Here is a 13133-nt window from a genome sequence, read left to right as displayed (position 1 = left end):
TGATTGTATGTGTGCAAGCAAGTTTGAATTATAGCCTAAAGGGCCTCTCATATAAATATGAGAAGTTATGTTGGAGTATCTGCTTCCACTTCACAATTGTATACCACTTTGTGTTGGTCTTTCACATTAAATTCCAGTGAAATATATTTATGTTTGTGGTTGTAATGTGACAAAATTTGGAAAAGTTCAAGGGGTATGAATACTTTTGCAAACCACTGTATATGAGAGGCCCTTTAGGTCATAATTCAAATAGTACATGTGAGAGAGTTTGATAGTAAACGCGAAAGAGTTTGATTGTATGTGTGCAAGCAAGTTTGAATTATAGCCTAAAGGGCCTCTCATATAAATATGAGAAGTTTAGTGAAATCACAAGTACATAAACAACCACACAGGAGTCTGCATTCAAGGCGTCTGATATTGGTGCACTTCAACTCACTAAATTCCTTTTTATTTATCTTCAAACGCTTTATATTCATGTTTAATAAACAACAATATAACTTTTATACATGCATTTGCGCACAAAATATGCTAAATTACTATACTGAACGTTGCTTTATTAAACTTATATACAGAAACATCTTTAAAATGACTTATCTGTGTAAGTGTGCAGGGCTATGTAGCCCTCTGTAGTGTCAACAAAAATTGTGTTCCTTTCCATCATCTAAGCTGCCCAACTAATCTAACAAATCACACATCAAGAGTTCAGGAGATTAAAAAAGTATTAATTGCTTCCATTATTTCCTTTTATAACATATTGTTCATAACCAAGTTTTATTTTAAACCTATTTCACTGTTCAAGACCTTTTAATCATGCCTATAATAAAATGCTATTCCTCCCCCTAGAGACATAAAACTCTAGCCTCAAACTGCTGTATTGGTGTATTAAGTGGCCTGCATTCAGTTGTGTGCAGAGAGCTACACTGTGTTGCCGGGTCCAACGAGCCTACTGCTCAACACTATGTCAAATACATCTTAATCTAGTGAGGGAAATAATAAGTGTAGCCAGCAGAAATCTCAGCCTAGCACAGACATTTTTCCCCCTGCGGGGAATTTGACAAAGCTCTCCCCCGACCTCTCCTCTCTTTCTCTCGTTCTCTCCCACTCTCGGCTCTGTCAAGTCTTTCGGCAGCAGGGTTGTTAGGATTTAGAGTGTTTGGCTGCACTTGCCCACCTATATTTTAGCACCGCCGATCGAGCCAAGCCGTCTTCTGGCATGTCTTTACTGCGCCGCTATTCATCCACACCCAGAGCCTAATGGACTTACATGCACGCGAGCTTACGCTTCCAGAATTCATAAATATTAAAAGAAGTCATAAAGGTCTCAGACGTTAAGGTTTCTGATGCAATTTAGTRGTTTTGTAAAGAAAAGTTCTGTTTAGTACTGTGACTAGGTGAAAATAATCAGCCCCCCATCCCTCCACGATTAAGATTAATTGTGCACATAATACAAGAAAATAATAAAAGATTATGATCTTGATGCGAGTTGGCAGGATGCAAATTGTATTAAAAACTCATTAATGTTGGATTTTCTTCATACTTTGTTCCAGCTGGAGAGCAGTTAATCTAGTGAACACACAAAAAAGTAACCTAGACTCAAGTACATCATATTAAAAAAGTAGGCAGCCATTTTGGTAAGAGTGCAAGTTTTAATGTTTGTTGGAGCTGCTGCTACAGACAGAAAACCAGACAGCTTTAATTAGAGCTCAAGGCCTGATTCAGCATTTCATCATTCATGAATAAAAAGAGAAAAAAAGATATCTGTGATGACGTTTTTGTATTATTTGGCAATCCCTGTAATCAATACTTTGAAATCAATCATTACAAAAACAAACTGCACCATTTAAACATCCATTACCCCTCAAGTTGTTCTGACTGCTATCACTTACTTCATCATACAATGAACTTCTAAATGAAATAATAAACTAAAATAAMATAAAAAGTTTTGCATTAGTCAAGCTAGCTCAAAAGGCAAATATTTCATTGTGATATCACAGAAAATCATGGAAAGAAATTGTGTTAAACATRTTTAAAAAGTGGCCTACCATCTTGTGGCGTCTGTACCTCTTGGCTTTTCGTACATTTCTTAGGAGCCGGCAGCCAATCTTTTTGGCATACCACACAGACACGAACATGTTGTAGTTTTTTAACAGCCGCTAATCCAGAGTAAAGTTGTTGATTTCCCCAAAAACCAAATCACTAGAGGTACACTAAAGCACTTTCTTAAAGCTTTGAAAAACTCTACAACGTATGCCGTCCAATCTGGGTCCTGCCATAACATTCGGTATAAAATTATGGAATACTGACAAAACAAAAATATCTCTTTCATGCAACTTCTACTCAGCCTAATTATGACATAATTCCAAACAATGCATGCCAGAATCACAGAGCACGGCTAGTTTCTTCTTCCTGAAGTTGAGCCTTCATCAGAGGAAGCTGAGCTCCATCCRCCAACTTCTGAGTTATAAATAATTAGCTTCCACCGAGGCTCTTAGTGATCCACGACCTGCTCGTCTGGCTTCAGAAATGGCAAATCCAGGATAAAAATGACGGGTTTGCAAAGAAATCCATTCAGTGTAGTTGTTCTCTGTGCGCTGCGATGATGACGAACACCTCCCTGCTGCTGGTCTGAGCTCAGAGAGAGAGAGCCGTTTATTATTCCTGCTGCTGCTGTACTGTCCCCCCCTCCCGTCCCTGCTGCCCACAGAGGGAGGGAAGGAGAGAGCGGGGAAGTTTGATGGCGAATAATTAGCTGTCTCTCTGTATATTGTTTGTGCTGCTGATGTGAGGCGGGGGGAGAATTTATTCTTTGACTGAACAGCTAAAAGGACAGGCAGCTCAAACTGGCCCGGCTCGTCCACGGGAGCGTTGGAAACTGGAGGCTGGAGAGGACTGAGAGCTCCAGTTCTACAGTCAGTGACAAGTGTGGAGACACTGATCAGTGGAGTTCTGTCACAGGGAAAAACACACTGAAATGTCCCGCTGCCAGAGGCGAAAGGGAAACAATGTTTTTGATGGTTTGTTGCTTTTGCAAAATATCTCATAAAACTGTCATGAAGCTCAGAGAATAATCACTGGCTGTACATCTACAACTGATTAACATTCCCATTCAAAATGGCTGCCACACCTAAACTAACCTGACAAACATAAAATAGCTATATTTCAGCCAATTCTACAGATACTGAGCTACAATTTGGTGTGATAGTAGACTTACGCTGAACAATAAGAAATGACACATCTGCTAATAAAATTTGTCATTAACTATTGATCAACTGTGTCTGTCTGAAACCAGAAAAAACATGATACTCTTGCCAGAAGTGCTACAGCTGGCTGCTGCTGCTATTTGTGTTTGAAAATAGCTGTATAATATTAAAGCCCCTTTCTATTGTCAAGTCTCAATCGCTGCAATGTCTGTTCTACTCGTGTGTGTGTGTGTGTGTGTGTGTGTGTGTGTGTGTGTGTGTGTGTGTGTGTGTGTGTGTGTGTGTGTGTGTGTGTGTGTGTGTGTGTGTGTGTGTGTGTGTGTGTGTGTGTACTTGTCTCTGCTACAGAGTGAGAACCAGGTTAGGTTTTTAACCAACAAAGTGAGGACATTTTCCCAGTCCTCACTTTCTTTGCAGCTCTACTAGTTAGGTTTAGAGGTATGGTGTGAATTATGTTTTGGTCCAGGTTAGAGTTAGGTATAGACTAGTAATGGTTAGGGTTAGAGAAAATGTTTGGGTTAGGTATAAATGCAGCTACAAAAAATGAATGAAAGTCAATACAATGTCCTCAGTTTGATGTAAGTWCAAGGATGTGTGTGTGTGTGTCTCCATGGCAGTGTGTCCCTCACACTGTGGGTGTGATTGTGGGTGGATCATCAGCAGGCAGATTTGGCTTCTTACATCATCCAGAAGTCAGACTTCATTTCTTAGGGTGCCCCGTTTGTCCGAAACCTCCCGGTATATCTGCTCATTTTGGATTGCTCCRTCAAACTGTATGCGCTCATCTCCTAAATCTACATAAAAAGGTTTGCACTTCTCTCCAGGAGGAGTTTACAACTTCCATTTCGACTCAGTCAATCCATAGGCACCAGTTAAAATTGCTTGCGCAAAACACTCAATTTAACCTGCCTGGAACTATGATTGGGGTGAAGCAAAAAATCGTACAAGAATTTGGTCGAGGCTGAATCGACGAGAAGAGCTTAAAGCAGCTCCTGTGGAGAAGCAGAAGTTKGTTGCTAACAGGGTCATGCAAAACAGATAATAAACATTTGAGTCAGCAAGAACTGCCATGAATTGTTTGAGACTATTTTTTCAAACTGAGATTCTCTGAAGCGTTATGTGCTGCAGGTAAGATATTAACTGTTTGTAAAAAAAAAATCCTGGAAAATCACTTAAGGAAATCTAAACATTTAGTAAGATTATTAAAAAAGTTGATTTATTTTTTTACTTCTACTAAAAACATTATTTCAGTTATAATGCTGCCAATATAATGCACAAATTATATGAAAAAAATCTTTACATGAATAAATAGATAAATAATTTAAAAAATTGGTAACGCTGCCTGTCTATGAATTCACTTACAAAGTGAGGTTCTTTGTAGTTCTCAAAGCTTTTGTTTTGAGCTTGACAAATCAGCAATCATGTAATGCGTGTCCACAGGGCGGCTTTGCACATCAAATTCACCGAAGGTTATAAGCTGAAGGACAAGCCTGTCAGCTGCGGCTCTGATCTCGACTGATAAAATCTTTTCAAGTAACCTACAGTGTCTAATTTTCCTGCTCTCCTGACTGCAGACGTCTTCATCCTGCACTCCATCATCATGAATGGCTCTCTCTTTTTTAATTTTTTTTTCTGAGCGCAGACTCTCTCTTCCTACTCTCTCCTCTCTCCTTCCCCAGGGACCCGAGCTGTGGCGGAGGCACAGTAATTACACCGAAGCTGCAGGGACGTATTTAAACATTTATTAAAGAAAAGTCAGGAGGACGGAGAACGTTAGAGCAGAAGCTGGAAACTGACTGTGCAGGAGGGTACAACACAGAGTACAACATTTTAAATAAAAAGAAGTGAGAATGTATACTCTGAGTACCATATACTGAACAATATATTAGCTTAAAATGCTGGCATTGCTTATGCGAGTCAATTATGTTGCTGTTAGCAAAATATTTCATAAAATACTGGATAGATTTCAATGAAACTCTCCAAAAATAATAACTAGATATATATTTTCAACTGATTAAATTTTGCGTACAATTTAATAAAAGATGGCCTCCACAGCTTATCAACGTTTGTCAACACAAAAATGGATATAGCTCTGGTAGTGTCCCAGATATTGAGCTAAAATTTGGCATTCTGAGGATCATTCATAGTGCATACACTGAGCTCTTTACATCTTTGCTTAAAACACGGATATTAACATCTTCAGTCAATTGTGATTGTCCGTTATAATATCTCACAATCCACTGAACTGATTTTCATTAAACTCTCAGGATTTATCTGATTGTAAATCTATTGCTGATTAACGTTTGGAGTCAACCCAATAGACGGCTGCCAAAGTTAACAGATGCTATCAAACACAAAAACAGCTACAACTCTGGTAAGTCAACAGACACTGAGCTTTGGCTTGGTAGTGGCTGGGACTTGTGCTCAACACACCCTGCGAGCACTAAAGCATCTCATCAGGTTCTAGTCCTTTAATTAAAATGAAAGAAAACCCTCTCTGAAACGACCTCCTTGAAGTATTTAATTCTGTAATTAAAATGAAAGAAAAACAAACAAAGATAGGAGACAGAGTATAATTTAAATAATCTCAGCTCTCAGTCGTTGTTCTCACCCACATCCTAAGGGATAAATGGCAAAGATAAATGGGGTGCAGACCTCCAGATTGTCATGATTAATGTACCTTTTAACATAATTACCAACAGTGATAATTTTCCAGTTTGAGATCATTGTCTGTGGCTGCCATTTGTTTAGGATGCTGGTAAACAGAAAGAGAATGCAGACATGAGTCTGAGCTGTTGTAATGTACACTGGTTAACTGGCCTTGGATATTCAGCCCAACATAGAAATTTTCCTCCATTTTAATATGAGGTATTAGTCATGTTTGCTGTTTATTTATCTGCAGTAAAACAGAGTTCACACTGATTGGTCTCTTATTATCATTGTATYACTATGTGCATTGGTAATATATACAATACATTTTGATGCTATGTCTAATTAGAAAAATATTCCAGAACCAAAGAGCGGGACTAATTGGTCCTCTGGCCCAGTCTGTCTTCAYAGATGAAACTGCAACAACAGGTCACAACTTCTTTTCCCAAGCTTCTCCAAGCCTCCTCTGCCTGACTTTAACTTTGACACAACCTCCGAAAACATCCACAATCTACCTCTTGATGGTGGCAATTAGGAGTCTTGTGTGCACTATCTGTCTCCTTTTGTCGCGGTTCACTAATTATGCACCCTGCAGGTATAGATTATCAATGGCTGCCAGCTGGTGGGAAGCAGAAGCTGCTGAAATACGGAGCGACCAAACACAGGTTGGCTGCTTTTTTTTTTTTTTTGTTAAAAAAACATAAGAAAATATTATTTTATCATTCCTGGGAGGTTTTAATGATTGAATGAAACAGATTTGATGTCCAATATGTCTTGTCCTGAGACTCAGGGACATTTAGGACATATTTAGAGCTGCAATCCCGCCTAAGAGCTACAACACTGCTTCCAAGTAGTTAAAAGCTTGATCAACATTAAATAGATTGGATGTAAAGTTATAAGTAGTTTATGATTTTTGGCACTAATTAYCACACTGAACAAAATAACCTCTTTGAAGTAACTATTTCTTATAATTTAAATGGAAACTACTTAACTTTGRACTTAGATCCTTGTTTTAAAATCCATATTTTACATCATTTATGCAAAATAAGATTTGAATCTCATGTTTATCATGGTAAAAACAGGAACATCATCTTACATCACACATACCGATGCACACTTACAGAATCACTAAGTAAAGGGAARCGAAGATCAATCGCTTCAAGCACACACTAAGATCAAATGTTTGGTGCAACATAAAAGGAGGAATAATTTCTAATCACATTACATAATGACTCTTTAAAAGAATTGATGTCATTTAAAGCTAAAGCACCTCTTTGCTAAATCATGTGCATAACCTAAAGACCTCCCCTCACTTGGCAAACTGTTGCGGCGTTTCCAGAGACGATCCTGCTCGTAAATCAATGAGGGGAGGGGGGGAGTACTCGAACTGGCAAAGCCCGCACCATAAAAGCAATAAAGAGACAGACTTACGATACTGCCTACCCATCAGTGACATCCACAYGGGCACTGTGCCGACCGCAATGACAGCAGGCACACTCAAAGGCATTGCTGCAATGCATCATGCGGCCCCGTGTGTGCACATTTTGGAAAATTGAACRCACACATCTGAAGAATGTAATATGTCTGAATATTTATTAGAGGGAATGTTTATGCATTTCGAATATTGACGATTATGTGCAAGGTCCCCATATGTAAGAGAGTTCTCAGCCCCGATCTGCTGTATTTTCTGTTGTTGTAGCCAAACAGCTCAATCTTTTTTCTGGTCTGACCATAAAAACTTTGCTCCAGAAGTTATATGGCTTTTCCATGTGGACAGCTGCCAGTTTCAGTCGAGCTTGAAGGTGTCACCTTTTAGAACAGAGGCTTCTGTCTTGGTCAGCACCCTCTAAGTCCACAGTGATGTCCAACTTTTTTTATTTTAATCACGGACAGTAAAACTGGTGTTCCAGTACAAGGCAGGCTTAACACTGACTGGTTTCTGGGTTGTTCCTGAACATCGTAAGAAATTTCCTCTCTGTCAAATTAACAAGTTAGAAGCTGCAGTGAATCATAATCATGAACAAGAACATTAACTGGCCTTGTCCAGGTCAAGTTAAATGACTTTCTAAAACTGTCACCACAAATTAAATGGGGKTATTATGTATTTTTCAAGCACATAGTTCAYATGTGCTTGAAAAATACATAATACCCCCTGTACCCACCTTTATTCTATTCCACAATCACGTAAATATGTTACCTTCAGTTGAAAATGCTGTATCAAAAATAAAATTGACTTTACATTATAGCCTATCTAAACACTTTAAAACTGGCCTCTGTCTCTTTAAGAACTTCCTACTTCTTTCAGACATTCCCACTTCAGCACGTCTTCACAACATTGTTTCAGGGGAGTGGTGCTTAGTGGGGCGGGAGCTTTACTGCTGACTGAGCTCCAGGGAGGAGCTACGCACAAATAGGCGAAGCTTTGTACCAGCAAGCATTTAGGCAGCTCCATATGGCTACCACAGGATAGTCATGGATTTCTCAAACATGCATGAATGAGTCAAAGCAACACTCTGTGTATGTTTTTTTGACGAGGCAATGAAATAACATGATAAAATGCTAAAGAAAATGTATTTTTGCATCATTCAACCTGTGTGCTCTATGATTTATCCCTGGATAAATAAAGGCACAGTTCAAACAAATTATTAAAAGCTCCAAATGAATGTAGCACAATGAGTGGAAATAAACATTAAACTACAACTGAGCATTTATAACATTCTCTTTAATTAGAAATAATCTGACAAAACTGCATTGCACCCCTCACTGCAATATAAACGATTGCTGCACAACTAAAAGTCAAAGCAGWTATGAGTTTAGTGCAGCTTGTCCGGTCATAAAAAAAATAATTCTACTAAATCAGCCGAAGCCGTCTTCTCAAGGTTATGAGAGCCACTCTGTGCAGTCTAACACTGACACCTGCAGGTTCCTGTGTGTCCTGCAAAAAAAAAAAAAAAAAAAAAAAAAAAACCTGCTGCTGTAGGAAATCTTCCACATAAAACAGAGAGACACGCTGGGCTTGGTTTCATCTTTTGAGTCTCCTTTTTTAAACTCAAGACTCACCCTGCAAAGTCTGTTTTTGTGCACATGTGAACTTCTGTCAGAGAAAACTAAGCTGCATTTTGAGCATCAGTAGAAATGAAGGACATCTGAAAGATTTCAGTTTCTTGGACGACTTCACAAAAAAACTCACTGACACTGAGACWGAAAACACTCGAACGATGGAACAAAGTAGTGACTCCACGAATATGACGAAACCGATTACAGTGAACTACGAAGGGGCACAAGGGTTTTAAATAATGAACAAAGAAAAAAAAAATTAAAAAATCAACTTTTGATGAGATGATGATTAAGATGATGCACGTTTAACACTGACAGAGCGACACAAATCGCCGTGCTCTTACCAGAGTGGAAACTGCMGAGGTGTACATTGGAGTGTGTCCTGTAGACATCAACACAGGCTGCAAAACAACAGAAGGGGTGATTGTGTGGGGCATCCAGACAAGCAGAGGGCACTGCTTWAGTTACATTCCTTTTTACATTTCCCACATCAACTATCAAACAMATCTACAGCTTTCACTTAAATTGTTGTTGATTAGCTTACACCAGAATATAAGWAAAAKGAGCATCCAGAAACACCTGTCAAAAACAGTATTTAGGTCTAAATGTGCGTCCCTGCACAGTGGAAGCAGTTGCTCTAAATTCATCCTGCGCCTAATGAATTTTACACATACCAGCACTGCAGTGTTCTCACACGTTGCAAACACTTCCCTCCCACCGGAAAAGTTTTATTTTGGAACAAAAGGCGCATCGCTGAAGGTCTGACTGTTTAGGCAGCAGCTGCGTGTGTTGATTCCAGTTCGGTGCCTGAGAGGTGGTTTAATGCTGACGCTGGTATTTACAGGAATTGTCTTTGCACCTCTGTTAACAGATACACTCAGCCCGTTTTATTGAAGGCCCTATTGCGCATGTGTCAAACTCAAGGTTTGTGGGCCAAATGTGGCCCTCCACAGCACTTTATGTGACCCGCGAGAGCTTCAAAGATGTAATAATGTCTTAAAATGAGAGTATGCTGCTTTATAGCCAGCACTGACCATAAACTACATCTCCCATAATGCAGGTTGATTCTTTCACCCACAAAATAGGTGCAAGTGCACAGGGTTCAAAAGTTGCCACGTAAAAATGTAATTTTGCTGCATTTTTGCCAACTACGTTTGCTGCGGCCCACTAGTATGTGGGAATTTCCCTTGCTCTATTGAAAAATAAATAGTGTTGAGAACCAAGAGTAGTTGTAGCAAAAATGACAGTTTTGATAGTCTTTTCTTTTATTTAACCATATAAAAACAGAGCCYTTTTCTGCTATCAAGTAGTGGTACCTTGACTTACGAGAGTCTCAACTAACACGTTTTTTGAGAAATGAGCCATCTCTGATGATTTTTTGCTTCAGGTCAAGAGCTAAAATTTGGTTTACGAGCCCTTCAGACACCCCACCACTTGTTGGCATAGCGAACACCAAGGTAAATGATGTACAGTACATTGTACAGTGTACTTGCAAAATTAAACCTATTTATTGCAGTAAACTATATTGTGTACAAGACTGTTTTGAGGGAGATCTGGAACAGATTATTGGCATTTCAGCTAATTTCTGTGGGGAAAATTGATTTGACAWATGAGCAATTTGAGTTATGAGCTCTGTTATGGAACAAATTAAACTCATAAGTTAGGTGCCACTGTATTTTAAACACCAAACTTGGAGGAAATATTTCAGTTTGATCAGATCAGAAGTGAGGAGGGTGGAAAGGGGGAAAGAAGCAGGTTTTCTATGGAATTCATACAGAAATAAACCTGAAAATAGAACCATAGAAATTTGATCATCATCTACATCACTAACAGTTTTCAAGTTTTTATGTCTGTGTATTTATAGAAGGCCTGAGGTCAGAAAGTGGCTCCAAATGTTTATAACCACTTCTTCCACTGGTTCAGCTTTATTTTATTATAGCTATTCAAGTATGTGTGCTACTTCAATAACATGAGCCAAACATTTCACTCTGAGCTGAGAGAGTTCAGATATGTTTTCCTTCATCTTGGATTCAACTCCCCCTGAAGAGAAACACAAAACTTCATAAATAATAGCAGAAATCCAGAAATAGAAATAGGGCCATTTCTGTTTCTCCAAACATTGTGAACAGCATCAACACGCTCCTCTCTTCAGGTGAAAAAAAAAACGAACTTTTCGTAACAATAAACTGAATTGTTTTCAATTTTTTTAAATGAATAAAAATCAGAAAAAAACATGCCGAGCGTTTGTATTTAGTCCTGTTTATCCTGGTATTCAGTTCTACCAATTTCTACCAACTTTTTAAAGTCATCTAATTAAAGCTTCAGAGGTTTTTAACAAAATATAAGAGATCAAACAGCATCATGAAGACCAAGGAATCCACCAGACAGGGGTAAAGCTGTCTGGAAGCAGTGTTGGTATATAAAACAACAACCCAACCTTTGAATGCCTCAYAGATTTCTGCTCAACCCATCAAAAGAAAATGGCACAAAAGCAACCCTACAAAAACTTGGCCATCCACCTGAACTGACGAGTYGAGCAGAAAGAGCTTTGATCCATATTGTATCAGAGAAGGCCATGATAAAAAGATTTTCAAAACCATTTTTATTTAATTTCACAATTATGATATACTTTTTTGGTCTTTCACGTAAAAATCCCAGTAAAATACTTACAAGTTTGTGGTTATAATGTGAGAAAATCTGAAAAAGTTCCAGGAGAGTRAGTACTTTTGTCTGGGGGTCTCACATGTGCCACATATTGAAGCAGTTGCTTTGGATGATAAGCAAACATTATTGAATTTTGGGGACACATCTGGTTAAACCTTAAGTGTTGTGTTATCTGTGTTTCTGAATGTGGCCACCATTTGTTCGACCAAACACAACCATTTTTTGACACAGTAGTTTCGCTTTGATTAACACTGATAGAATCCTGACCTGACATGTTTTGAAAAGCATCTGTTGACACACTTTGTGAGCAGGAACCATTGTTTGACATTTTATTCTTCTTTTTAAATATATATGACAATATGAACCTATCCAGACATTCATTGGTCAAAGTAAATTTGAATGTTTCATTTAAGCGCTATTAAAAACTGACAAATACCACAAGTATCAGGGACCAGATTTAACAAGGTAAGTAATGGATCTGCAGAGACTGGAGGGCACATATCATATTTTATATTCTCTCTTGAGCAGACTTGATTAACCACATAATGGCAGGTTTTAGAGAAAAGAGTAAGTCTCCTGCCCCATCACCTCAGTTAATGACGCGCCTGTCAGCTCTGAGTAATGGAGACCATCCGCTTTCCAAAAACGACCACATGAGTCATTTATTCATGCAGATAGTTATGACTTTTAATTTTATTTTAACAACAATGACAATCTATGAAGGTCTTGACAATAACTGTATGAAAATTGTGCCTAGTAGCATAACTTAAGGCAATAGTTTAAGACATTTTAAACTGGTATCTGTGGAAACCCACACAGCAACCTTTCTCTGGCCCAGTTCTGGCCCACACAATGCACCAACCCTTGGCCCAGATACCACAAAGAATGATGACCCTTTTGTAGTTGCCAGAGGTTTGCCAAGCACCACATAAATCAAACCACAACTGGGGCCAGTTATGGTATAAAAATAGTGCCATCATTACCAGACCTGGCCCACATCCAGTTGACAAACCAATTGCAATGCCAAGAGTGCCAGCTTGACACCAGATCTGGCCCTCACCTGTCTGCTATGTGGGGAGGTTATCTACAACAGGTAAGATATTAAGTTACTTAAAATAACTGAAAAATAAATTTAACAGGAAACATAAACCAATTAAATATGTTTAAGCTATAATTGTTTTTGAACTTGAATTAATTTAAGTGTCACCATGACAAACTGTAGAATACTATCTAATTGAATTGTGTTGTAATATGTTTAGCCTTAAACATGATCCGTTTTTAGTGCTAATATTGCTTAAACTCTATTAGAAAGTGACAAAAGTGTTTCCATTAACCGCTGTTAGGCATGTGGTGTCATGCCTCCAAAATRCCTGTTTATTAAAAATAAGATCTAATCTCCATCCCWCAAAGTAAAACATTTTAAGTGCTTCTCATGACTGTACTGGTGCTCTCTGATGCCTTGGCTCTRGATTTCAGTTTCATTGGGCCTCATGCAAGAACCGCTCGTACGCACAGATTTGTTCTTAAGTTGTGCGTACGAGTGATTTAGGAGAATTTGTGGCA

At 38.6% G+C, this 13133-nt stretch overlaps 1 protein-coding gene across 3 annotated transcripts in view; it reads right to left on the bottom strand.

The window, feature by feature from the left end:
* Positions 1-13133, bottom strand: part of dlg4a (discs, large homolog 4a (Drosophila)) — a 92130-nt gene that overhangs the window by 31099 nt on the left and 47898 nt on the right. For all 3 annotated transcript variants that reach the window (XM_014020640.1, XM_014020639.1, XM_014020637.1), the window contains exon 3: positions 9251-9307. In XM_014020640.1, the coding sequence (XP_013876094.1) occupies positions 9251-9307 (57 nt within the window). The remainder of the gene's footprint in view (positions 1-9250; positions 9308-13133) is intronic.

The sequence above is a fragment of the Austrofundulus limnaeus genome, unplaced genomic scaffold (assembly GCF_001266775.1).
Source record: "Austrofundulus limnaeus strain Quisiro unplaced genomic scaffold, Austrofundulus_limnaeus-1.0 Scaffold261, whole genome shotgun sequence".
Lineage (NCBI taxonomy): Eukaryota > Metazoa > Chordata > Actinopteri > Cyprinodontiformes > Rivulidae > Austrofundulus > Austrofundulus limnaeus.
This window is presented reverse-complemented; position numbering and strand designations above follow the sequence as displayed.